This window comes from Lepidothrix coronata, unplaced genomic scaffold (assembly GCF_001604755.1).
Source record: "Lepidothrix coronata isolate B3197 unplaced genomic scaffold, Lepidothrix_coronata-1.0 Scaffold47, whole genome shotgun sequence".
NCBI classification, from domain to species: Eukaryota; Metazoa; Chordata; class Aves; order Passeriformes; family Pipridae; genus Lepidothrix; species Lepidothrix coronata.
This window is the reverse complement of record NW_016690227.1, coordinates 3,909,681-3,933,588: the sequence shown is the minus strand read 5'-3', so window position 1 is coordinate 3,933,588 and position 23,908 is coordinate 3,909,681. Positions and strand designations below refer to the sequence as shown.

The window sequence follows — 23,908 nt, the reverse complement described above, 5'->3', positions numbered from 1 at the left end:
TACTGTGAAATCGCCTAAACAGTTTTATTCTCTTTCACCTAGACACCAAAATTTTACACTCTCTTTTTGAAATTTTTGTCTGTGGTTCATCATAAATGACAGACAACTCAATTACAGTATTATATTGTTCTCTGAATGAACGCCATCTATGAAGAAAGTGGCAACAACTGTCTGTGACTTATCTGAACGTAACACTCCTGAAGGATGTCTTATCTTTTATTTAGAATTTTGAGAAGTATAAACAAAAAAAACCTTTAATGGATGGTGTTTTTGTGTTTTTCTTAGTTAAAATGAATGAAGATCAGTACTCTCATTTTACAATATAAGATTGAATACCGTACTCCTCACTCAATCTTTGACCAAAGAAAAATTCTCATTGCTCTGAAGTAAGAATTTCCTGAATAACAACATCTGGAGAAGATGTGGTCAAGATTTAGCCCTCTTATTTGTTTCAATATCATTATCTACTAATTAAAGGAAGGAAGACATAATCTCTCATTTTCTTTTATAGAAGGAATAGATTATGAAGGATCATTTTAGCTGTTTCCTAGTTGGACACTGAAACAAAAGCGACCCATTTACCATTTCCTCAAAATACATGCTCATATTCAAGGTCGGGGAAGATTAAGCAAAGCCTTGGAAGAGCCTCCACCCCTGCCTCCCTGCTTCCCCTCACCTTTTCCACTATCTCATAGTCCATCTTGAAAGCCCAGAGCTGGAGCCTGGCAGAAAGTTCGGTGATGGAGGAAAGGGTGAGAAGGAACTGCTCGGCGCTGCCCAGGGGGACATCGGGATTCGCCAGCTGTGCCTCCTGGATCTTTTGCTTTTCCTCCTCAGTTGGGATCATGGTCAGGATTTTCTGTACAGGGAGACAAAAGGCAGGCATCAGTGGCACGGCTGAGAGGTGTGAGAGGATTGGATGCTGGGTGACTTCACAGCAGCAACAGTAGAAGTCCTCAAGTTCCTGGGTGTTAAATTAAGACAGCACTGTAGTAACCAAGAACTAGCCCATGTGCAAGAAAGCAAAACGAGGCCTGCCATCTCACACACCTGAAGTTTGTTGAAAAACATATCTTGATTAAAATGCCTTTTTTAAATCTGTACTCAGTAGATACAGATAATCATGGGATGAAATACTGAAGGACAGACAAAGGGAGACTGGTTAGGACTGATCTCATCAGCTTTCATATATTTAAGTCAAAACTTAACAACTTTCTGCAAATTACTTACGGAAGCAAGGGTAAAAGGAGAGCAGTTTTGTGGCCTGTCATTTATAGCAGATCAGACTAAATTTTAAGGGTTCTTTTAGCCTCAATGTCGGAGAATCTTCCAGCACACTTGCAAGTATACAAAAATAACTTGAGGACTCCTGTCCCTTGCTGTTCCCATAATTTCTTGCTTTTTGTTCTGTCTGTTTTGGTTTTTTTTATGAAACATGAAAACTATTGCAGCTTACCAGGTCACTCCTAAAAACTTCACCCTAACTGACAACTTCCCAAGGAACATACCTTGAATTTAAAGCTGAATTATGCATTGCATAACATATGGCCTTTTTCTCTTTTGATTTGAAAAGTCTAAAATTTTGATGAAAAAGGATCTCAATATTTTTAATTTCTGCTGCCAGTGTGGCCCAAAATATTTAAAATTTCCCTTTAATTCATGGATTTTACAGGCTTGTTTATATGTGGCAGCTTTTCTTCTCAAAGTAATACTCCCTAAGGTATTGCTTCTTAATTAGTTTTTAACATAAGAAGTGCATTTTAAAATAAAAAAAGAAAAGCAAAATAACATAAAAGCATCAGATAAGTTGAGGTCTTTACCCTACCAGTGCCTCCTTAAAGCAAAGCAGATTTTTTACATTTATTCATCTGAGGAATGACATGCTTTTGCTGCAGCCTTCTATAATGACAGAGGCTGTTTTGAAGGGGAGGAGAGAAAAATAAAAACACCAAAGAGCTGTCAGACCTGCCAGTCTAAACTGCAGCCTTGTTCCAATGCTGAAATAGCCAATTCATCAAAGCAGCACAACTGCCTGCTTCCACTACTGGTAATTCCCCTGGCTGTCTGTACAGCACTGAAGCTAAGCATGGAGAGCAAGGGACCTTTCCAGGGGAAGAACAAGATTTGTTGAACTAGGACTTATATAATTTCAGTCACACCATTTGTATTGCTGTCCATTTTCTTCTGCTGACTTCCATAAACATAAGTAAAGAAGCATTTCTTTCTGTTAAGTTGGCTCTGTCTCTCAGTTACAAACAAAAACAAACAAAGCCTCCTTGCTTGGACACTGCAAGACTCTATCTTAATAAATTAATATCCAAAGTAAAAAAAAGAGAGGAGGAAAATCCTTCAGTACACTCTGCTGCTTTTCCTTAGCCTGTCAATGACTGCTTGGAAAATATCTTGATGTACACCTGTTCCAATTGATAGCATTTGTGTATTGCATCCATCTACCCACATATGCTAAAATCTGTAATTTGGGTCATACCTAACATAAAATTAAATTTATAAGTAGCTGCTTCAGGACATTTCTCAGTGCTTAACCAATACTCATCTAAAAAAGTTAATAAAAAAAAAAAGACACTGACTCTGAAACTCATAAGAAGTTTTGCAGTGTCCATTGAAGAAGCCAGGCCTCCTAATGTGTACTTCTCTCTTCCATAGCAAGAAGAAGTCAACACGCCCTCAGCTGAGAACGGGCAACTTGCAAATAGGATCATATTGAACATCCATACATGGAGAGTTAGCAGTAGCCATGTGATGGATGAAAAAATGCTTCTGATGCATTTTTAAAGGCTAACACTTCAGCAGTATTCTCAATTGCCTCCTACAAATAACTAGGACTTTTGGCAGCTACCCAGGGATCCCACAAGTATTTTGTGGTGGGGCAGAGGCCTCACTCCAGAGATTTTGCACTGCTTTGGGGCATTTTCAAGAGAGGAATGAAACAGTAAGCTTTATTTCCCAAGGGACTCTCCTCCTCCTTGAGCTTTATGTAAACACTACAAGATAGATGGAGCTGACAAAAAGCATTCAAGTCCAAATACTGCAAAGCTGCTGTGCTCTGTACCGTAGTATGTGAAACAGAAATGCCAAACAAAAGAGCCTGTACTTGTGGTGCCAGCTGCTGAGGATCAGCCCTGCTGCTGAAAGCCATGCCTGGATGGGACTGGAGCTGCAGGCAGGTCTCACATCATCCAAGGTGCAACTGTTCCCATAAAAATGACCTACCCCAGCACTTCTGATCTGCTTGGGAAAATAATTCTGATCCTGCTGGTCATCATCCTTGGTGTGTCCCTGAGCTAATGGTAAAATGCTCCTATTCTTGATTTCCACTCTATGACTAATTTGAGCCATTTGTTCAGTGTTGGAAAGTGATGAGTACACCATCTGTCACTTTATTATTATTTTAATTTTTATTACTACTATTTTTTGAAAGATCACCGACAGTAAAAGTAGCATAAAAGCACAGCAGGGCAGAAGGTTACTGGCACCTGATGTGACCATTAAATCACAAATAGCTTTGAGTCAAATCATTAGTTCATAACACTCTCCTCAGTACACAGAATCACAGAATGGGTCAGGTTGGAAAGGACCACAGTGGATCATCTGGTCCAACCTCCTTGTTCAAGCACGGTCATCCTTAGAGCACTTTGCGCAGAATTGCATCCAGCTGGTTCTTGAATATCTCCAAAGAGGAAGACTCCACAACCTCTATGGGCAATCTGTTCCAATGCAGAGTCACACGCACAGTAGAGAGGTTCTTCCTCATATTTAGGAGGAACTTCCTGTGCATCAGTTCCTGCCCATTGCCTCTTATCCTATTGCTTGGCACCACTGAGAAGAGCCTGGCTCCATCCTCTTGGCACCCTTCCTTCACATACTTATAGGCCTTTGTAAGCTCCACTCTCAGTCTGCTCTTCTCTAGGCTAAATAGGCCCAGTAACCTCAGTCTTTCCTCATATCTGAGATGGTGTCGGTAGCCAGCAGGTCGATTAAAGAAGAACTGGTTATTAACAAACCTGATGCTCATATTCTCTAGTATGTGTGACAAGCATATTTTACCTTCATGCGTTCTCACACAACCATCTGGGCCAGAGTCATATATTCTGAGGAAAAGTAGTGCACAAAAAATGGAGGAAAATAAGTAATTTTTGCATGAGACAATGGATACTAATTATTCTGCTGCTGGATTGCTGGAACCAGCCACTTGCTTGAACTTTCAGCATAGGGATCAAACTTCTTACTTCCTGGACTCTGCCATCCTGAGGTATAATCTCCAAAAGTTCCTAAGAGGAAAGAGTTACAATGGTCACAGGGCAAAATTTATAAACCCCGTAAGGCTGAGGGTCATGGGCCTTAGTGTGGGATGCAAGGAAGCACCTAACCAGCAACTGCGAATAGCCCAGAGCCTCTGAGGAAATTAGGTGCTTAAGTTATCTCTTTCATGAGATATCGGGGCTTCTCAGTGATGATGAGGTTGCAAGGATGTCTTGGCTTTCATATTTGGTTTCAACCGATCTTACAGGTGAACAACAGCCTGGAAAAAATTAGTAACCCAAATATCTGGTTGTTGTTGGGTTCAAAGCTTCTGTGGTTTGAAGCCCACAGATTCATAAACTGCATAACCAAAAATGTATTAGTGGGTATTTCATCAGATATTTGACAGGTCTCAGCAGACAATTCAACTCCTAAAAGGCTCTCTCAAACTTCAGCTTCCCAGGCAGCTGTTAATGAGACACATTGCTGATTTGCTTACCTGTAGAAAATCTAAGAAATTATAACAGTATCTGAAGGTCAGAACTCGCAGTAAGTGAGGCTGCCTGCACTAATTTTATTTCAACTCTTCCAAAAACAATCCAATTCTGAGAAGGGACTACATCTAAAACGCTGATGGCCATCCCTGTAAATCAGGAACTGACATCATTGCCTCAGTCACACCACTCCACTTCCTCAGCTATCTACTGAAACATATGAACGTGCCATTGATGGTCACAGAAGCTGCAGAAGATGTCTAGGTTTGCTTCAAGGAGAGAAAGAGTGGCTTTTTTCTTTTAAATAGAGTCTGAAACTGATTAGGGCAGTGGTAGGCTCATTGTGAGTGCCCAGCCAGCAAGGCACCATTGAGGCCATTCTCTCTTCCATCTAGACTTGTAAAAAAAGGTGTTCTTTCAGGTCACATGAGCTAGCATGGGATTTGAAACATCCCCTCACACTTTTACAAAGCATTAGCTAAACAAATTGGAAACTGCAAATGCCAATATACCGTGTCAATGATCATAATAATAAAAGAATAAAAATGTAAATACCATAATTGTTTCCAAAAATTGCATTTTGATTTTTGTTTATACATGTCACCATATGCCTTTTTAACACCAAGCTCTCATTTTGTACCTCTTTTTACATCTCAGGGCTACCTAGACACTCTAGACACCTAGAATTCAAATTACTTAATATAAGTATGGAGGGCCTAGCATACCCAGAGAGATTTTTAAATTACAAATAGTTTTACTAAAAGCTATACCTATAATGTAATCAATATTGCATAACATCACAAAGCTATATTGTAAAGTACAAAGCAACTCATGTTAATTTCCTCACAGCATAACCCTAATTTTAGTCTGCTAAATTTGATTTTGATCCCTGTTCCCTTATTGAGTAGCCCTTTACAGAGTGATCCACTCACTACCTTTGCTAAAGACAAGCACCAAGGACTGCTTTGTTGTACTCCATTCTTGCAGTTGCCCATGATACATAAAAATTAGGTGCCAGGATTTTAAGTTTGCGTCTTTTGCTTAGCTCACAGAAAGACCTCATCCATGCTAAGGAGGCTGTTCTTTATTCTGCAGCGAGCTCCAAGCTGTTTGAACACAATGAATGCCAAGCTTTCAAAGAAAGGAAAACACAAACACTTTGGCAAACAAAACCTTTTTTAGCTGGACTGACGCTTGCTTGCAAACACACAATGTGCATTCCTTTGAAAATACGTCTTTAACAGTGCCTGCTTTGCATACTAAGTGGACTACATCTGCCTTTCTAGCGTCATGTCTCCATTTTCTGCCTTTTTTCACAACTCAGGGGTACCTAACCTCTTTAAACACATGGTCTAAAAATATATAACATACTTAGGTATAGAGAATTTTAAAATAACTGGAGAATTTTTTCTACTTAATTATACATTTAAAGTTAATGAGTTCAATGTCATAAGCACAGCAGCATTCAGCAGAACGTAGAACAGTAGTGGAGGGTTTACTGGGTTACTATGGACTTGATGATGAATTAGGCTATCCCTAACTTGGAGCCTGCAGCCTGCTGCATCACTGCCCTGCTGCTAGCACTACTGTCAGCACTACTTTAATCCACTGTCCTTAAAGAAAACACCAAGGTCACTTTTAAGATACCATTTGATCCAGCAAGGTGCAGAACTAAAGCCACACACACACACTAGCATCACAGTGACGATGCTCCTCGGTGAAGGATATAGCACAGAGCTCACAGACAAGGCAAAGGATGGCTCAGATGACTTGTAATGCTGTTGGTGTTCTGCTCTGATAAAAGCTGAAGATGATCCTAAATTTTAGTTTCTCTGAAATTTTAGCAGTGAATGTTAGGTTGTCACTGCACACATTACATCTCTTTTCCTGCTTTCTTTACATCTCTCTCTTCTGCTTACTAGATGTGACATCTCTTTAGACAACTAACTATGCAGAAATGCTTTTGAGTATCCACTGTGATACAATTTTTGAATGAGACCAATTGCAGAACTTGTTTGCATACGAGTCCTGCCTCATTCAACCCATAGATAAGCTATCAGTTACATTATATAGCAAATAATATATTTTACTATCTGTGTTTTTTTATAAGTGAAGCTGATTCTTACATCATTACTGATTCATTATCATCGCTACCAATTATTTCCCAATATTTAGGAACCACAGATATGAACCAGAAAATTTTCTAAAAATCTCTCCCCTCTAAACTAACTCAAAGGATAAAGCCAGTGAACGGACAGATGCAGAAAAGAGAAACAGGAAACTAAGCTTGTCTACACTGTAGACCAAAGGGGCAGCATGGAAAACTGAGGCAGGGCTCTGCCAAAAACAGTGGGACTCACAAAAATATATTTCTGTATTGACCTGTGTGCTTCCTGGCCAATTTTGCATAGCTTAATCCAGCCCTATATCACCATAAACATCTGTCTGTCTCTAACAACGTACTATAAGAAAAAATGGTAACTTGGAGACTGGGAAAGGGAGACTGAATTCAGTGTAGGGTTTCACCTGATAAGTGAATAAATATGGAATATTGAAGAAAAAAAGCTCTTTTCTGCATGAACATCATCCTTCCCAGCCAATGAAGGCTTCATCTCTGAAAGTGCAATGTACCTGGGCTCTGCTCCACTTGTCCTTTCTTTTGATTTCAAATACCAGAATGATCACAGTAGGATTACTCACATTCTTAGCATCAAGTTGTGGACACACACCTCAGAACCCCCATTTTCTTTAGCACTGGGCAAGTATACTAACAGGGTATAATTTTTTGGTTTCTTTAATTCTTCAGTTTGAAAGCTGCCTGCATATATATATTTCAAATGAAATTACGGGTTCCTGGCAGCTAATGGGAAGGACACCCAAAGGAGGGTGTGGTGGTACAAGGCACTCACAACTGTGGACACCACAGGTGGTTGGCAGATGGAGAGCCCAGCGACAAATGTTGGCAGTGGAAAGGGTGGGCTGTGCAGAGCATCTGAACTGCTGCTAAGCAAGCTAGAGAAGGACACAATTCAAAGGAGACAATACATGGGTGTTAATGAAGATGTGTCCTTTCTTATCAGGCATTTTATGCTGGACTTCGTATGGAAACCTTGCCTACAGCACTGAGATCTAAGTAGTAGTCTGTGAGCTGGGCTTGGCTGGAGGGGTACTTCTTCAACACTGTAAAGCTTAGTACTCCTGACTGCAGTGGTGAGTACATGGGCCCGGTCATGAAAAATTACCTTTTCAGACTGATCTGTCACCTTCATAATACGAGTAAAGTATTATTATAGCAAATAAGTAAAATAGCTTTGGGAAGAAACTATATTTGAGTAAGGATAAATAAGACCTTGCCTTCTAGCTAGAACAATATTTTGACTTAGGTATTTCTTTCACATGTAACTGTTGGTAACTTCATTGCCATTCCAGCAAGGTTTTTTCATTTTCTTATGTAGTCAACACAGTGAAAGTGGAAAGGTAGAAATCATGAAACATGGTGCCAAACCTCTAAAAGGTGACTGTGAATCAATATATGATCTCTGCAGCTCAGCCACTGGTTGAGATCAGTAGTTGTGCAGATTACTCTTACTAGATGATATAGGCTTATTGAAAAGAAAAAATAAAATTTGAAATGAATACAACTATAATGAAAAAAAAACAAACAGGGGAGCAGCAGGCTTCTTTTACACTTCATAGAAGAAAAATGTTTTGATAAAAAAATAATAAGCAGAGCTCATCTTGGATCTTGGTAAGAATATCTGCAAAGTCAAACGTGTAATGGTAAAAATTACATCATCTGTAATCTTTATACCAACTGCTTTTCTTCAAACAACAGGAACACAGAAATGCTATTTTGAGCAGAACTAGTCACTGTATTTGTTTTCAATGAGATATACAATCTAGAATGACTCCAACAGCTAGCTGGGCATGAAATTTATTAAATTCTGTACGAGTTGCATCAGCCCTAGTAACTCACTGCCTGTTCTTGCTGCTTCACAGTATTTCAGTCTAGCTTGAGATAATACTCTGAATATCTCGACAGGAATTAGTAGCATTGCTACTCAAACTTAGATACAAACAAAGCAGATAATCGACATTTATGGAGCATGCCCAGCCTCAGGTTGATACTACACACTTCTGAGCCCGCAACATCAATCTGACAAATTTCAACACTCAGACATGACATAATATATCCTCTTCTCCCTCTTCCATGACAAGTCTGTCTTGCACCATGTGCAACATGGAGAGAAAAAAAGAGAAGTATTGAAAATGCAGACTTGAAGACATCAACTATTCTTTCTTACCTCTATTCCTTCCTTGTTTAAGGCATATTCGTCAAAGTTCAAAATAGCAGTCTTGATAGTGCGAGGAGGGGGCAACACCGTCAAGCCAATATTAATAGCATTGCTTCGTTTTGAGTCCAGTACAATGATCTCCTGTCGCTTCCCATCTGCAGCAGTTTTCTTGGTAAAAAAGAGAACCAGAGCATTATTCCTCTGACCTGTTTTATAAAGAAAAAGTCACTCCTTTCACTAATGACTTCCCCTACTCAAGGAAGCTGATACTGAATGTAAATCTAATTGATTTGTAGTCATCAAAACAAGCTGAATTCTTCTACCACATCCTTGCTGGTATCAACATGAGCTGCCAGGATTCAACCAGAGATCTGGCGTTCAAAGCAGAGATAGCCTAAGACACTGGAGTGCCAACAATGGCAGTTTGGGGCATGAGCTGGTCTGAAAACACCTGACGCTGTCTCTGCCAGTCAAGAGCTCTGCTATGCAGCAGGACTGGCCAGCACAGGGCTGGTGGGGCAGCAGCTGGGCAGCCGGTGGGCTCCGGGGCTCAATTCCCCGTTGGATGCATCAGCCTGGGCTGGCTGCTGGCCCTCTCTCATGTATGTGGCTGGCTGGGAAACAGACGGGGTAGTTCTTACCTGCCTGCCAGCACTCTCCTGTGTTATGAATCCACCTCGGGCACTGGCAAAGGAGCCATAGAGGCCTTCCTGGAGGCACTGGCATGGTTCTCTGACCTCTGGCTGCCAGGGGAAAGTTATTCTACCTTGGTGCTCATGATATGTCCGTCAAGTCTTTCACAGGTGCAGGACAATTTCAACCCTTCTGTTTTTCCTAAGTTTTAATTGGAACTAAACATATCTTTGGATCTTACACTCTCCAGCATAAATAATAATGAAATCACAAAGAACTAGCAACACATGCTTTAAATTCCATTCTAGAGTAGACCCAAGGAATTTCTTCCTCTTTCTCCCCATCCTTATACTGGCAAAATGTGAACCAACTATGCAAGGTGACTCACCAACCATTTATATATGGCATAATGTACTGCTGAATGTGGTCTTTGCTTTTACATCTCAGCATGCCTCTCTTTCTGTCATTATCCCATGCTAGAAGGTGTCTCTTTGGTAACTACATATGTTGTATAATAGGCAGCTGAAAGATGAGAGAACTGTGCTCCTCATACTCAGGGATTTTTCCTCCCTCTCTGCATATGTGAACTTTGTAAACATGTTTTCTCTGGTTCTTTCTCCTTTGCCCTTTCTGAGATGGGCTGGGGAGTGCTGTCAAGCAGAGGAATGTAGGGAGAAGTCCTGCACACTGATGCAAGCAAGTGCAGAGATGCTTTTCTATATATAAACCTGCAGTGCAGGCTGCAAAGATGGGACCGTGACCTCCCTGCAGACACTGTTACCTAGCTATGGTTTGTAGTTCCAGCAGTAGCAACCATAGATGCACCTCAATGGGGCAAAGAGACTAAGCAATTCCTCTTTCCAGGCTGCAGTATGGCAGCCCATACAACTGTTCAGAAGGGGGAACCATCCATGGATTTGGGGAAAGTCCAGGACGAGACTCTTACTGCTCAGGATTGCTTTTTAGACCATCAAGCTTTGTTCTTACTTTCTTTGAGTCTGCACCACAGCCACTGAGACAAAAAACACCCTACTGCTAGGCCTATGTGCCGTTTCTGAATTGAAAGAACTAAGCTAGTAAATGATTTCATCAAAGTACCTCCAGCTGTGGGTCAGCCCATAATGGTGAACGCAGCTGTATCATTACAAAGATACCTTTTTATGGCATAGCTCAGTTCCTTGCTTGCACAAGGAGAGGTTTGCCCACCAGTCCCCGCAGACTGCTTAGCACCTGTGCGGCATCACAGACCTTTCATCGTACCAGAACAATTAACATGGTATGATGCAACTTCTGTGAGCAGATGGGACTGAAAGCAACCGCGGTTTACAGGAGTTGGGGACTACCACATGTGTATGATCTGTGAAAGTAATAAGAGAGTTTGGTTTTTCTAAACCTAAAAAGAAATAACAATTTTGCAGTAAAAAGGATAAATTTTAGGAGAGCAGAGATAACATTTATTTTCAATGTTTCTATGTCAGTTCTGTCAGAACTGCTCTCTTCTTAACACCTTAGAAGTATCCCTGATGCCTTCCTGTACTTTTCTTTCTCTGAGTAAGAGACTCTTTTTCTTGGGGAGCTACCTGAAGGATGTGAAATGCAGTTTCTCCTTTAAAGCAGTAGTTTTTTTCTTCCTGAGCCATTAATAACATTTTCAGGACCAGTTAGTGGCCAAGACCACATTAAAAACAAACAGGGTTCATGAGACTGCTTCCTCTTGAGTTTGTATTGCACTAAGCCTTTTTTAAACCACCAATTTTTACCTTGTCCTTTACTCCACAGAATTACACAGCTCCAAAGAATTTACGCAGAAGGGAAAAGGCCTGGGGAAAGGAGTTAAATTTAGGCTTCCCACAAGTGGTATGGGTAAGTAAGCCTCAAATCTGCAGCTCTGTTTTTAGGCTCCGAAGTTTGACAAGAGAGACATATTCATTTGGGGGATATACGACTGACCATTGGGATGATGGCGATCGCAACAGCGCGCTTGCTCCTTAGCAAAGACTTATGACAGACAGATGAGCTGTACAGGGGATGTATGCATGTAGGTATTTTCCAGAGCTATAACTGCACATGGGATATAAAATTTTGGGGTAAGTAACCCTTTTCAAAAACAGGGGCAGAAGAGATTTTAAACCCATTCTCCGGACGATGGCTGAGTTCCAAAGAAATCCTTTCCAAATAAATAAAAGATTGAAGAAAAGAGAAAGATTTTACTGCTATGAACTTTACTACCTGACCACTAGGAAAAGAATTGCTTCTTGTCTGCAATGAAATGGCACATGTGTAAGTGTCTGACTGTTAAAATAAGCTACAAGTATTAATTTTTATTACAATAATAGGTGACTTCAATCTGAGCTTTATAAATTCATTAACAGAGAATGACTTCAAATGCTTGAGAGAGCAGTGAACTAGTGCATTTGATTTTATATTTTAATGTGTCAGTATGAAACATAACCCCTGAACTTTTGAATACTATATTATTCAATGGAAATGCAAAAGTAATTATAAAATACAAAACTGGTGAGATAATTTGTGGGAAACAAACATTTCTGCAATGTATTAACTATTACAGTCAAATTAGATATTCACAGGACCTAACTGGTCAGACTCTCTTGCTTCTGTTGAAGACTGGGCAGTCCAGATAGATTTAAAAACTGTTACATCCCACAGAAGGTGATCTGCAGTCTGATGAGCACATAGTCTAAAACATGCCTCTTTGCTTTAATTAATATAGGAAGCAGAAAAATTTAAATAACTTTTCAAGTGGTAATATAAATAAATGATTATATATGAGCATCAAGTCATAAATATCTCCTGCCTTTAAACTTGCAGAAGTCTGCATCAGTAGCACAGAAAATTTCAGTGATCTCTTACTAATGAGATGGCTTTTTTTTTTTTTATTTCTATCTCAATTAGCAAGGATTTAGTTCAGGAGAGTTTAAATGGAATCGTTCAGCTGACTGACTTTTTCCATGATACATGTATGTAATTTTTTTCAGAAATTTCTGGTCCACATTTATGACTTATCTTGGCATTCATTCAAATTGCAACAAATCCTTTCAAAAGGAATGTGTGTCTAAGCATGCGTACATGTGTACATGAAAACAGATTACTTAATTTTTCCCCCTTTCAAGTTTTTATGTCTGTGGCACATGATGCATAACTATATCCCACAGGGTATACATGAATCAGCAAAATAGTACTTTCATGCAGAACCAAGTGAACGACAGAAGGGCTGAACAACAAACATCTGATTCAGGTGTCTGCATGTTTTCATTTCTGTTCACAGAAGAGTAAACACTTTGAAGTACTTTGTCAAAATATCTGTGTGGTTGGTGGACTGAGAAGAAAGGAAATACTAGAGTGGCTTGGAGGGGCTAGTTGATCACTCTCTTTCTATTCAAAAATGTAATGTCATGATCCTCTATTCTAGAAAATAAACATTCTGCAACTAAAGGTGCTCCACTAACTATAATCAGTGTGCAAGTTGCCCAGTGTGGCATAAGTTTTCCTAAAAGCAAGAATCTCCCCTCCCAGCCCCAACCCCCCAAATCCTGTATTATATCCTACAATTTAAAATCCACTTTATTTTATTACAGTCTGTTGTGTTTAATGAAAAACTTCTCATGAGCCAGGAAGTAGCTGTTTATAGCTGTGTGTTGTGGAAATCACAGTGAAGGATTAGAAACTGGAGTAAAATTGGTTACAGCTGTACGAAAGAGCATATGCTCAAGAAAGAGCTAAGCCCCCCCCTTACACACCCTGACTTTGCCTTTCTTCTCATCCTTCTGGACTGTTCCTTTTCCATGCACCTACTTCCATCTCTTGCTATGAAATCTGGAGATCTGACTTTTGATTTGTTGCTCTACATTCTTTTTTTCAGCTGAACCAACTGAGCTGTGAGTCAGACTTTACGATATTATAGAATAAACCTGTTTTGGATTGCAGCCATTGGACAGGAGAAACTAGACACAACGGGGAATGTAATCCCTGGAAATAAACCAAGCAGTCTGGAAAAAGCGAGAGCTATCCTAATTTGAGTGTAATCTTCGTACCAAACCTCGAGTCTTTTACGGATTCAGAGGTCTGCTTAATTATTCCTACTCTCACTTGATCTGAGGACCAACTCCTACTCTGTAAGATTTTCTGGTGTTCACCAAAACCAGGCAGGAGTTTCAGAAGTGTGCGTAGACTTCTACTACTACAGGACTCCTCGGTCCCCATTGTCTTCTCTACAGAGACAATGAGAGTTCTATGTCTGTGTTATGGGACAGGGTGGAAAGAGTGCCAAAAGTACAATGTCTCATGCAGAGAGCAGTTATTAGTCTCCAGGAGGAAAGCAGTCATCTAAATCATTCCTCAGACTTGCACTAATTTCAAAGAAACCTGCTCACTCATCTTCCAGCCAGGAGCCAAAAGCTGTGCCAAAGCATCAGGCAGGTTTGAGAAGCAAGTGTGAGGGAGGGAAAATGGCCAAGGGCAGTTTGGGAATGCACACAATGAGTGACTGGAAAAGTAAACAAGTCATGATTCCAACAATTTGACATTTTATCAAAATTTTGTGTGAGAATAAAAGATTAAGAATCAGCCAGAGCGATCCATTACAATACTGGCATTTAGCACAAAGCTAAATTTTGGAAATGGCAAATATGTCATCATTCCACATTCAATTCAAGGAATTAAATGTTTTATGGATCTAAGAAAATGCTCTCATTCCTTCCATCTATGAACCATCTGTGGCAGATTTGTATTTACGGGGAGAGAGATGAGGAGCAGCATGCCAAGACGTCACCAGCATTCCTTCCTCAGCAGAAAGGGAATTAGAGAGAGAAATTAATCTCAGCATTGGCTAAATGAACAATCAGCTGAATGTGTTTTTAAGGCTGCTACATCATACGTTTCAGATCTACATGCATCTGTGTCACAAAAAGGTTCAGCTAAGAACGGTGATGGCAGGATCTACATGAGCCATGTCTTTCTGTACCTGTTGTTTGATAGGTACTTAGGGGCTTGATTGGTGAAATTACAATGTTTCCACTTGGTCAAGAAGATCAAGAATGAGTATTAGAAAATTTTGAGTTAATAATACAGACGAGTGATCTGAGAACTTCTACTGTGAGATATCCAGACTCTCCAGATTAAGAGTAAACAATAACATCTACGATACATAACAGATTAAACAACTTTCTCTAGCTAAAGAGAAGTAAAATATTCAAGGTGCTGACTGGTTTTTATGTCACTATAAAACATATAGGCACACAGAGAAAACACACAAGCAATTTATTTATTTTAAGAGAGATAGACATTTCTTACTAGCATTTTAACAAGAAAAAAACATTGTTTCCCTGATACCGATTATTCTGCTTAGAAGAAAAAGACTTTATGTAGCCATGAAAAACAAATGTTGAAGCTAATAACTTTTTTAATGCTACTTCAAATTCCTACCAAATGTAACTATAAAAAGCTTCCTTTTGTTGTTGATTCTAATGTTAAACAGCCATGTCACCAGCCTTTGTGAATTTATTTTATAACGATACTGAGGAAGAGGGAATCCTAGCTACAGAGGTATTTCCTGTGCCAGCTTCTATCCTAAAATTGCCACATTGCATAAATTAAGGATTTCAAATAGGCCTGTTCACTAGTATAAAACAAAACCCCAACACCCCAGCAGAGTTTAGCTGTAACTTGGTCCAGCTGATAATTCAATCCATCAGAACAAAGCACACGTGTAGACTATACGCAGAAGATCCAGTTTGATACTCTAACCTTTCCACATAATGATTAGGAAAATATTACCAAGTAAAGAACTGCCAAATACACAGTTATGAGTCACCATGCTGTGACCTTCATATGAATGTAACAGAAAATATTTCAGAGTCCAATACCTAGTTTGGCACTCAGCTACGGACAAGGTAATGTAAAATTTCTTGGTATTTGCCTCCTGAAATGATATCCCACAACTGGTAGATCTGAAACAGGAGGGCAGCTTGGCACGTACACCACCCTAGGCTCATCTCCTAACATCAGGCCATGGAATATCTTCCGTCATAGGCCAACCTAGAAACACATTCAGTAATTTCCACTGTTTTTATATAAACAACATAAATCATCTAGATCTAAGTCAGAATGAATATCAATACAATAGCAGAATAATAGCAAACTGAATACAAGCTGTACCTTTGTGACAGGCAGTTCCTTGGATTTAGACTCAAAGAGATGCTCCAGTTTGGAAGTGTCCACCTTAATGGGTTCCAGTTTCGACCACAGGAATTCTCTGCAGCGTTTGTTGTTTTTACACTGCCACTCAAATGGCCGTACCTCATTCCAAAACAGACGGATGGTTTTCTTCTTCTTTATAAATGCTGGCTGACCCCTAGAAACCTGGGGTGACCCTAAACCCTGAGGAGTGCTGAAGAGTGGAGGAGGAGCCAATAAATTAGCAGAGGGTGGAGGTGGAGGTGGACATCCAAACAAGGGGGGAGGTGGTGGCGGAGGCAAACCCAGAAAAGAAGGTGGAGGTGGAGGAGGGGGAACAAGGGAGTCCCCAGGACCCATATCCATGTCCAACACATCTACATCATCCTCCTCCCCCAAGTCTGTAAAATCCATGTCTTTGATTTTAAGTTCTCTAGGATTAGCCATGAGCTGATCCCAGATGTAATCAGATTCCTTCTTTGGCTGTGCTGGTGTTTTCTCGGGGACCTGTTCACTGATTTCATCTTCAGGCCCGGCTGTCCCCTTAGCCAGCTCACCACTGCTGAATTTTTCTGCAAAGGCTTTCACACTGCCTTGGTTTTCCAGATTTCCAATCTCCATCTTTTTGACACTTTCATCTTTGGCCTGCTTGGTGGCCTGAAGAATAGAGATCCTACTGGCTAGGCTAGTAAGTGACTCCTCACTTTCCTCCGTCTCCTTCTTTTCCTCCTTCGCCTCCAGCTCCTTCTCCTCTTCATCCTTGGGCTTTTTGTTATGCGCATACAGCATGTCCAACATAAACCGCTTGTTGTTGAGGATGTTGCTGCACTGCTCATTCACACCAGCATCCTGAATGGTCTGTGACCATGGACCTGCAATCACACACACAGAGATGGGAAGAGTCAAGGGAAAGAAGTCGGAGCACCAAGAACACACTTCAACCCACCAAAAAAAAATAATTTGGAGGACAGATGTACAATTAGTCTGAAACTGGGCAAGAAGTTACTGTGAAAATTTTGAAATAAGTGACTGTGCTGATATATGGCTTGATCTTGAGGGGTTGGAAGCAATTCTCAAAAAAGGAATGGGAGTAGAGAATAATGTGTAGCTCGCAAGGGACTCTATAACTCTCAGGATTTGAATGTTCAGGTTTCCCCAGAAATCTGTCAGGTTTCACTTTGTACTTAATACCCCAGCTCATTTTACACATTGCATAAATCCTCATAACATTTAGTATTCTAGAATGGGGCTTAAATATCATGACAATGACACAAAATAGGTTATCATCGTACTCTTCACCTGGCCACAAACTAGAACCACCCCAGGAAAATTTCCAGATGAAAGAGATCTTCCCTGCCTGATATTAAGGTTGACATGCAGCTGCTTACTTCTCCTCCCACCCTGCTGGCTAGGGGAGGACAGCTTTCAGACCTGGCATGTCCTTAGACCCCCCGGCTGAGGTTCCTGGGTACCTGGCCCATTTTTACAACACAGAATATTGGAATTGCAAAGTAGGCTGCATACCCAGGGTACAGCTGTCAGGGTAACTCAGTGAATATAAGCATGAGCAAGATTTTCAAAGTTCTTTATGAGAACCTTCATATAATATTTTCGAATCAGCCACGGTTACCCTCCCTGTTATAGAATGGTGTTGAAAGACTAATGGCCTTCCCACATCACAATCATTTAACATGTCACTGTAATAAAGCTTCATCTTTCTGACTACGGCTTTTCTCACCAATAATACACAAAATACCATGTTTGAGACAGCACCATAAATAACAAATTATAGTGGTCAAACTGTAAAAATATATGATGTAAGCGTCTCTGTGACTACATTTCCCTGAATATAATACTGCTAACCAATGTGGATAATGTGTCTAAAAATTATGGTGCTTCATTTTCCAGTGAGCATCGGTTGAAGTGATTAAACATGAACAAAAATAATTCTTCACACTTACTGTATTTCTAGTATGGAATTCCTTCTGTTCCCCATAGTCTTTACACATTTTATTAATACATTTTTCATAAACACTGTTACTTTAATTTTTATCATTTTAGTTTGATTGCTAGCCTGCCTTCCTTTTGGGTCCTTGTGGTTAAAGATTTTTCTTTATATCTGTCAGTTACCCTTTTTCTTAAACTTCCATTTTATCTTTGTTTCTCCACGTATGCTCCCACCTTTTTCAATACTTTAGTGTTTTAAACATCTTTTACAGCTTCTTTTGTCAACGGACTGACTTTCTTACCACAACATCTACATCCTGTGCTCTGAGAAGGTGTCCTCTTGGTGAGATCTACATCCAGGGCCCTCCAACTCCCCCCTACCCCCAACTCCCTTAAAATAACACCATGTTAAAGTGTAGGGCCTCATAGCACAATGACTCTCACCTCTATTCAGATCAACCTCTAAACAACATTTTAAAATGAGTTCAGAGGTTTAAACCCAGACAAAAGAAAGACTTTTTTCAACAATGGATACAACCTACTTTCCTGCATGTGGCTTGACTGCTTCCATTACCTGCTCATTTTTCTTTGGACTTTATCCATGGGATTGCTTTCTTATCAATACTTGTCACCTGAGGTAGTCTCTTAGGTTTGTCTCCGAGGTAGTTTCACTAGACAACATGATTAGACAACTCCTTCCCAATACCACAGATTCTACCCAGCTGTGCCCTCACAGAGGATTTCCACCTACTCCCAGCCTTTCCTTCAAAGATGTTCATGATTGCTCCAAAGATCCTCTCTACAAATCCCGCATCGCCACGTGGGATCCTCCAAGATTTAATCTCTTTGGAAAACTGCTCATCAAAATTCCCCCAGACACAATCTCTAATTTGGGTTCCCCAAGTCCAACTCCATCTGTTCTAGCTGATCAATGATCACTGCTGTGAAGACTCTTGCTACCTTGATGGCTTCTTCTGCCCTCCTCTCCACAGGTAAAACTTTGAAATACCATTGGAGAAACAAGGCCTCTTGGAAGCCAAATTCGTCAGGATGGCTAATGAAGGAGGAGCCTGCACCAAAAGCTTTATTCCTTCGTTCTTAATGCATCTGGGCAGAACCAACGAGCCACCTCATAAATGGCAAACTGCTTGTTGGGAATGTCAGAACTGCTGGAGAAAGTGCTCTCATTTGCTTTCCAAATCTCCTCATCTACTAGAGAGCAAACAATTCACCACATGAGACCTCCTGCATAGCACTACAGAATAAATCTTTGGTCTACTGGTAGTGTAGGTCAATTTCAAGATCTTTATTTTTGAATAACAGAGTAAATTTCTTAGCTTTTAACAAAAAGTCCATAAGGACTTTAAATTGAGGTAAGAGGTAACAGATAACAGATAAATTGAGGTAACAGATAAAATTGAGGAGAAAAAACCTGCAACCTGTTCTCCCTTATTTGCACTTGGACTATCTTGGACTACACCACAGTGTAACAACATTCTTCATCTCTCATACCTCCCCTGCCTTTCCTACCAATATACCCATCTGCATCTTTTATGAGTAAAATTTACTAATTGTAAATTAGTATAATTAATTACCTTTATATTGGTCCTGGTTGAAAAGAAATAAGGTATTAAACTGAAGACAAAATTCATGAATGCTTCCCAGAAATAAAAATGACAAGTTTAAACATGAACAGTTCAATCTGACAGTTTATCTCTGTGAGGCATGCCTTGTGATTCAGTTATCCCTCTTCCTTCAGGAAAGAGCAAGACTATTTCACACTTTGAAGCACATCTTGTTTTCTTATCTAGAATTTAGAGAACTTAGGACAAGGCCCTCCATTGTTGAGTCTGAGGAAAACTTGGGAACCAAATGCCCTAATTACATTACATTCCTTTATCTCCCTATTAAAAAAGGAAAAGAGTGATAAAAAAATTCAAAACTTGCCTTTTATTCCCTCCCTGCCTGGGTTGCATGACAAACTCTGGTTATCATTATCTCTCTGGGCAGAAAGTTGGTTCTTAAGGTGTTTTCCAGGCTGTGCCTTTAGAGGTATCTGATGGTGTATCTGACCAGAATCCTTCATCACAACAGAACTAGTCTTTTACAGACAAGGTATATTTCACGTGCCTCCTCCACATGAGCAAAAGATGGCCACAGCCCAAACTTATCTTCAGCAGCTCCTGTGTATCTCTCTCAGCCATTTGAAGCCTAACCATGACAGAAGAACTCAAGGAAAGGAGCAAACACCCCAGCCCTCACTGCTCTTCCTCTTCCACTAAAAGGATAAGAAAAGGTATTTCGCCTCTCACAACAAATCATGTTAGCACAGCCCCTTGTTTCATTGATTTATGTGTAGAAAATCCAACTAAATTCTATAGGAACTGGAGATGCAAGTTGCTGCAATGGTGATTCAATAGTTAATATATTAATCTTAGGATAAGAAAATAGTCTTGAATTCAGGGAAACTTAATTTCATCAAGGACCTATTGTCCCTCAAACATAGAAACCCCAATAAAGTTTGTGGATGTCCAAGCAGAGAGTAGACAAGACTTGGCCATGGTGAAGAAAGTCTTATATAGGTGCAAAGGTTTATTAGGTAACTAACACAAGATCAGAGCTGCTAATTTAACATTTTTTTCCACCAGAAACCCTTCATTATTGAAAAAGTTTCACTTTACCAGTTTCATTGTCACTGGTTAACTTGTCCTCTCTCTCTTCCCTCTCTAAAGTGCTGCTTGCTGAGGATATACTGGATGCAGAGCAGTTGTCTTTTTCATTCACTTCCTCATTCTGCCTCTCTTTTTCACTGAGTATTGCACTTTCTTCTGGCTCTCTCTCTGGTCCTTGCTCCACCTCACTCTCTGGTCCCACTTCTGTAGCCTCTATTTCCTTGGATGTCTCCGTTCCCTGCTTGGCCTCAGCCTCAGCCTCCTGCTCTGGTTCTGGTTCTGTCTCTGTCTCTGGTTCAGGTTCACTGGCACTCACTGGCGGAGAGAACAATGGGAGAAAGAGATTCACTTAACAACAGAGTTGTCTCAGGCTCACCCCTCTAAGCGAGAGTGACGTGAGAGTTGTACAAGTGCCTTATGGAAAGAAAATAAAAAGCAAGTCCACAGCATTGGTAGCACCCGACTGATGAATGTTGTGTGACGACAGCATTGCTTGTGAAAGTGGCCTGGCAAACCCCCTCACTTGCTGTCTGGAGCCAGCCCACTGTTTTCATACATACTTCCACAGCTGCAGTGTTGGACTCACACAAGGATTTGAACAAACCAGTAGAAAATGGGCATCCCACCTGAGCATGAGATTGACAACTCAGTGCCTAGACAGAGCCAGAAAAGAAGAGATCTTTTGAAAAACAAAAAGGAGGTAGACTGTGGCTTTTGATTGAATTTTCTGTGGGTTCTGGAAGAATTCTTTTTTCACCTGATGAAGAACACTTCAACAAAAAAAATATAAATATTAGTTTTAATAACACAGTTGAATGTCACAGTCTTGAAATGGCACTGTCACACATTTGGCTGACAAAAACCATATGTTTTTTCATGCACATTTACTTCAGAATAGCCACTTCAAAACTGCACAGTTTCCAGATGCTTGGCATATGGCACAGATTCAGTTTCCAGTTGGTTGGCATATGGCACACGATGAGCTTTTTATCAGTTGGCACACAGCAAACCCTGTTGATAGTACACTTGGTTTCTTTTTCCCTCCTTTATCACTGACAGTGAAATTAATTCATTCACCTTTAGGGTTTTTAGCTATAATAGCAGATTTTCACATGCAAATATTCTCTGCATGCTTCAAAGAAACTGAACAGCATCCACACATATTCACATCAAGCAGCTCACAATTTTCTGAAAACTGAAATGGCCATGCAAAGAATGGCAAAAATGGGCATGCATGTTAGTTCTGCATACTTCCCAAATTCCCTGTGTACTAAATCTTGTTTCAGGTGGCTGAATTATAATGATCAAGTCATACTTGTTTTGTCCCTCTGTGAACTATTTTTCCTTATAATATTCGAAAGCCAAAACAATGAAGGTCACAATGCTTTCCTAAGCCTGCTTAATGTTGCACGACTATCCTATTTTCTGAGAAACCCACACATAGAATAGTGTGGGTTCAATACGAAGAAGTCAGGGGAGATGTAAGAAATGCTTGATAAAATTAGAATGTTCAAAAGAATTCTGGATACTCTTCTAAGAAGGAATATTCCACACATACCAGAAAGATGCAGTAACTTATCAGAACCTAATACATAACAAAGAGTAAAGAGCAATATACTGACATAGGCTGCTCTTTCGAGTTCAAGGAGTACCAAAATCTAAGCACTTCTAGAACAAAACAAGGGTATATTGACACTCATTTTGACAGCCTCTCTCTCTTTAGGGATAACATCAAACAATCCAGCTATAACTCAAATCACTCATAAATAGTGACCTAAGTCTGGTAGCACTTCCCTTAAAAAGCAGTGCAAAAATCAAATCTGTCAGCAAACACTGTCAGGAGAACAAAGCCAGCAAACTAGACGTGTCCCATCACTTGCATTTCCATCAATATAATCCATTGTGGTGATATCAGTGAGAACTTCTAAAGAAGTTAAAAAATACAGTTCTCAGAGAATGCTTGGTGGTGGTCTATCTGAAATGAGCTCAAACTTTCAGTCCTGTGTCTACTGGGTCCATTTTCACACCAGAGAAAACACTATGTGCTAACCTTACAGGTGGCAAGAGAGATAAATAAGAGACCAGCTTCTGTCCCCTCTCTGCAGACTTCTGCTGGTGGAGAACACAAAGATTCAGGAAAGCAAGCACGGTCATATCAAAAAGTAACAACAGCAAAGAAGGTGTGCCTGAGATGTTAAGAAGCATGATACCTTAATAAGTAACAGGTACATATATATATATATATATATATATATATATATACATACTTTTTTTTTAAACTGCAATTCTTACACATACATAGTTCTTAAAACCTAAACTGGGATTGTCAGATTCAGTAGGAGAGGTAATCTCTTTTCACTTGCATATACTGTTTTTAACATTTTTCTTAAGGCTTAGCTCCACTCCCTGCACCCATTAAAACAAATGACAAAGCTGAGGTTTTTAAATAGGCAGAGTTTTATTTGCAAACAGATTAATCAGGAGCAGAAAAACTGAACATGGCTTTCAGGATCAATTTTTGAGTAATTTTCCTACTTCTTTTTTTCTGCCAGAATTTAATCTCTAAAAATGTATTATTGGAAAAAAATGTGAGGACTTTTTTGAAGAATGAAATCTCCCAGAGAAGCTATATAACTTCATCACTAAAAGAGACAGTAACCAAGTCCTTCAATGAATGTGTAAAAATTTTGTTGTAATCTCCATTTTCTGACATTTTCAAGACTTGGTCACATTAAGTGCTAGCAACCTGATCTGCTATGATGTGATCAGATGTTGGCGACAGCCTTCTTTTGAGTGAGAGGTTATAAAAGATAGCAAGCTGTTCCCTTCTGAAAAGCATGGCTAAGAACTTATAATAAACATAAAGGACACGGACATTTCCTTTAATACTTGTTTCCTTTAATACTTTAAAACAGACACAAGATGTTGTATCCTGCTGATAAGACCTCAACCCTCCAGTCCTATAAGCCCTCTGAGAGAATAAATATCCCTCTGGGCTCACATCTAATCCCCTGTTAGGGTAATTGATTAGGCAACGACATCCTCATCTATTTTCTCTGCTTCCTATTTGGAGCTGTGAGATTCAAGTGTCTCTTGAGGACACATACAGTAAGTCTGAAGATGCTATGCCTACCCAAAACCCCTTGGTTCAATTGCTCGGGCATCACGTAAGGTCTTGGTTCTTGTCTCCCTTCAGTTCCTCTGGCATAGGATTCCTCTTCCTCTGAATTCTGCAGGGACTTCTGTTTTTCTCCACCCCCACTCTAATCTTTTCCTCCCATTCTTTGTGATGGTAAGAACTAGTGCAGAGTGATCAAGAGTAGGGAACTGGCTCTTTCTTGATGCAGTCAGAAACGATCCTTCTTTGTTTCCCACCTCTACAGTCCTCCTCTGACTTTCTGTATTACAGTTCCTT

The 23,908-nt window shown here is 40.0% G+C and overlaps 1 protein-coding gene across 10 annotated transcripts in view; it reads right to left on the bottom strand.

Moving 5' to 3' along the window:
• Window positions 1–23,908, bottom strand: part of FHOD3 (formin homology 2 domain containing 3) — a 385,562-nt gene that overhangs the window by 46,464 nt on the left and 315,190 nt on the right. For 9 of the 10 annotated variants that reach the window (XM_017814946.1, XM_017814947.1, XM_017814948.1 and 6 more), the window contains 4 exons: window positions 20,503–20,808; window positions 15,857–16,746; window positions 9,059–9,217; window positions 677–859 (listed from right to left, as the gene is read on the bottom strand). In XM_017814946.1, the coding sequence (XP_017670435.1) occupies window positions 677–859; window positions 9,059–9,217; window positions 15,857–16,746; window positions 20,503–20,808 (1,538 nt within the window). The remainder of the gene's footprint in view (window positions 1–676; window positions 860–9,058; window positions 9,218–15,856; window positions 16,747–20,502; window positions 20,809–23,908) is intronic. The other variant, XM_017814953.1, reaches the window with a different exon arrangement.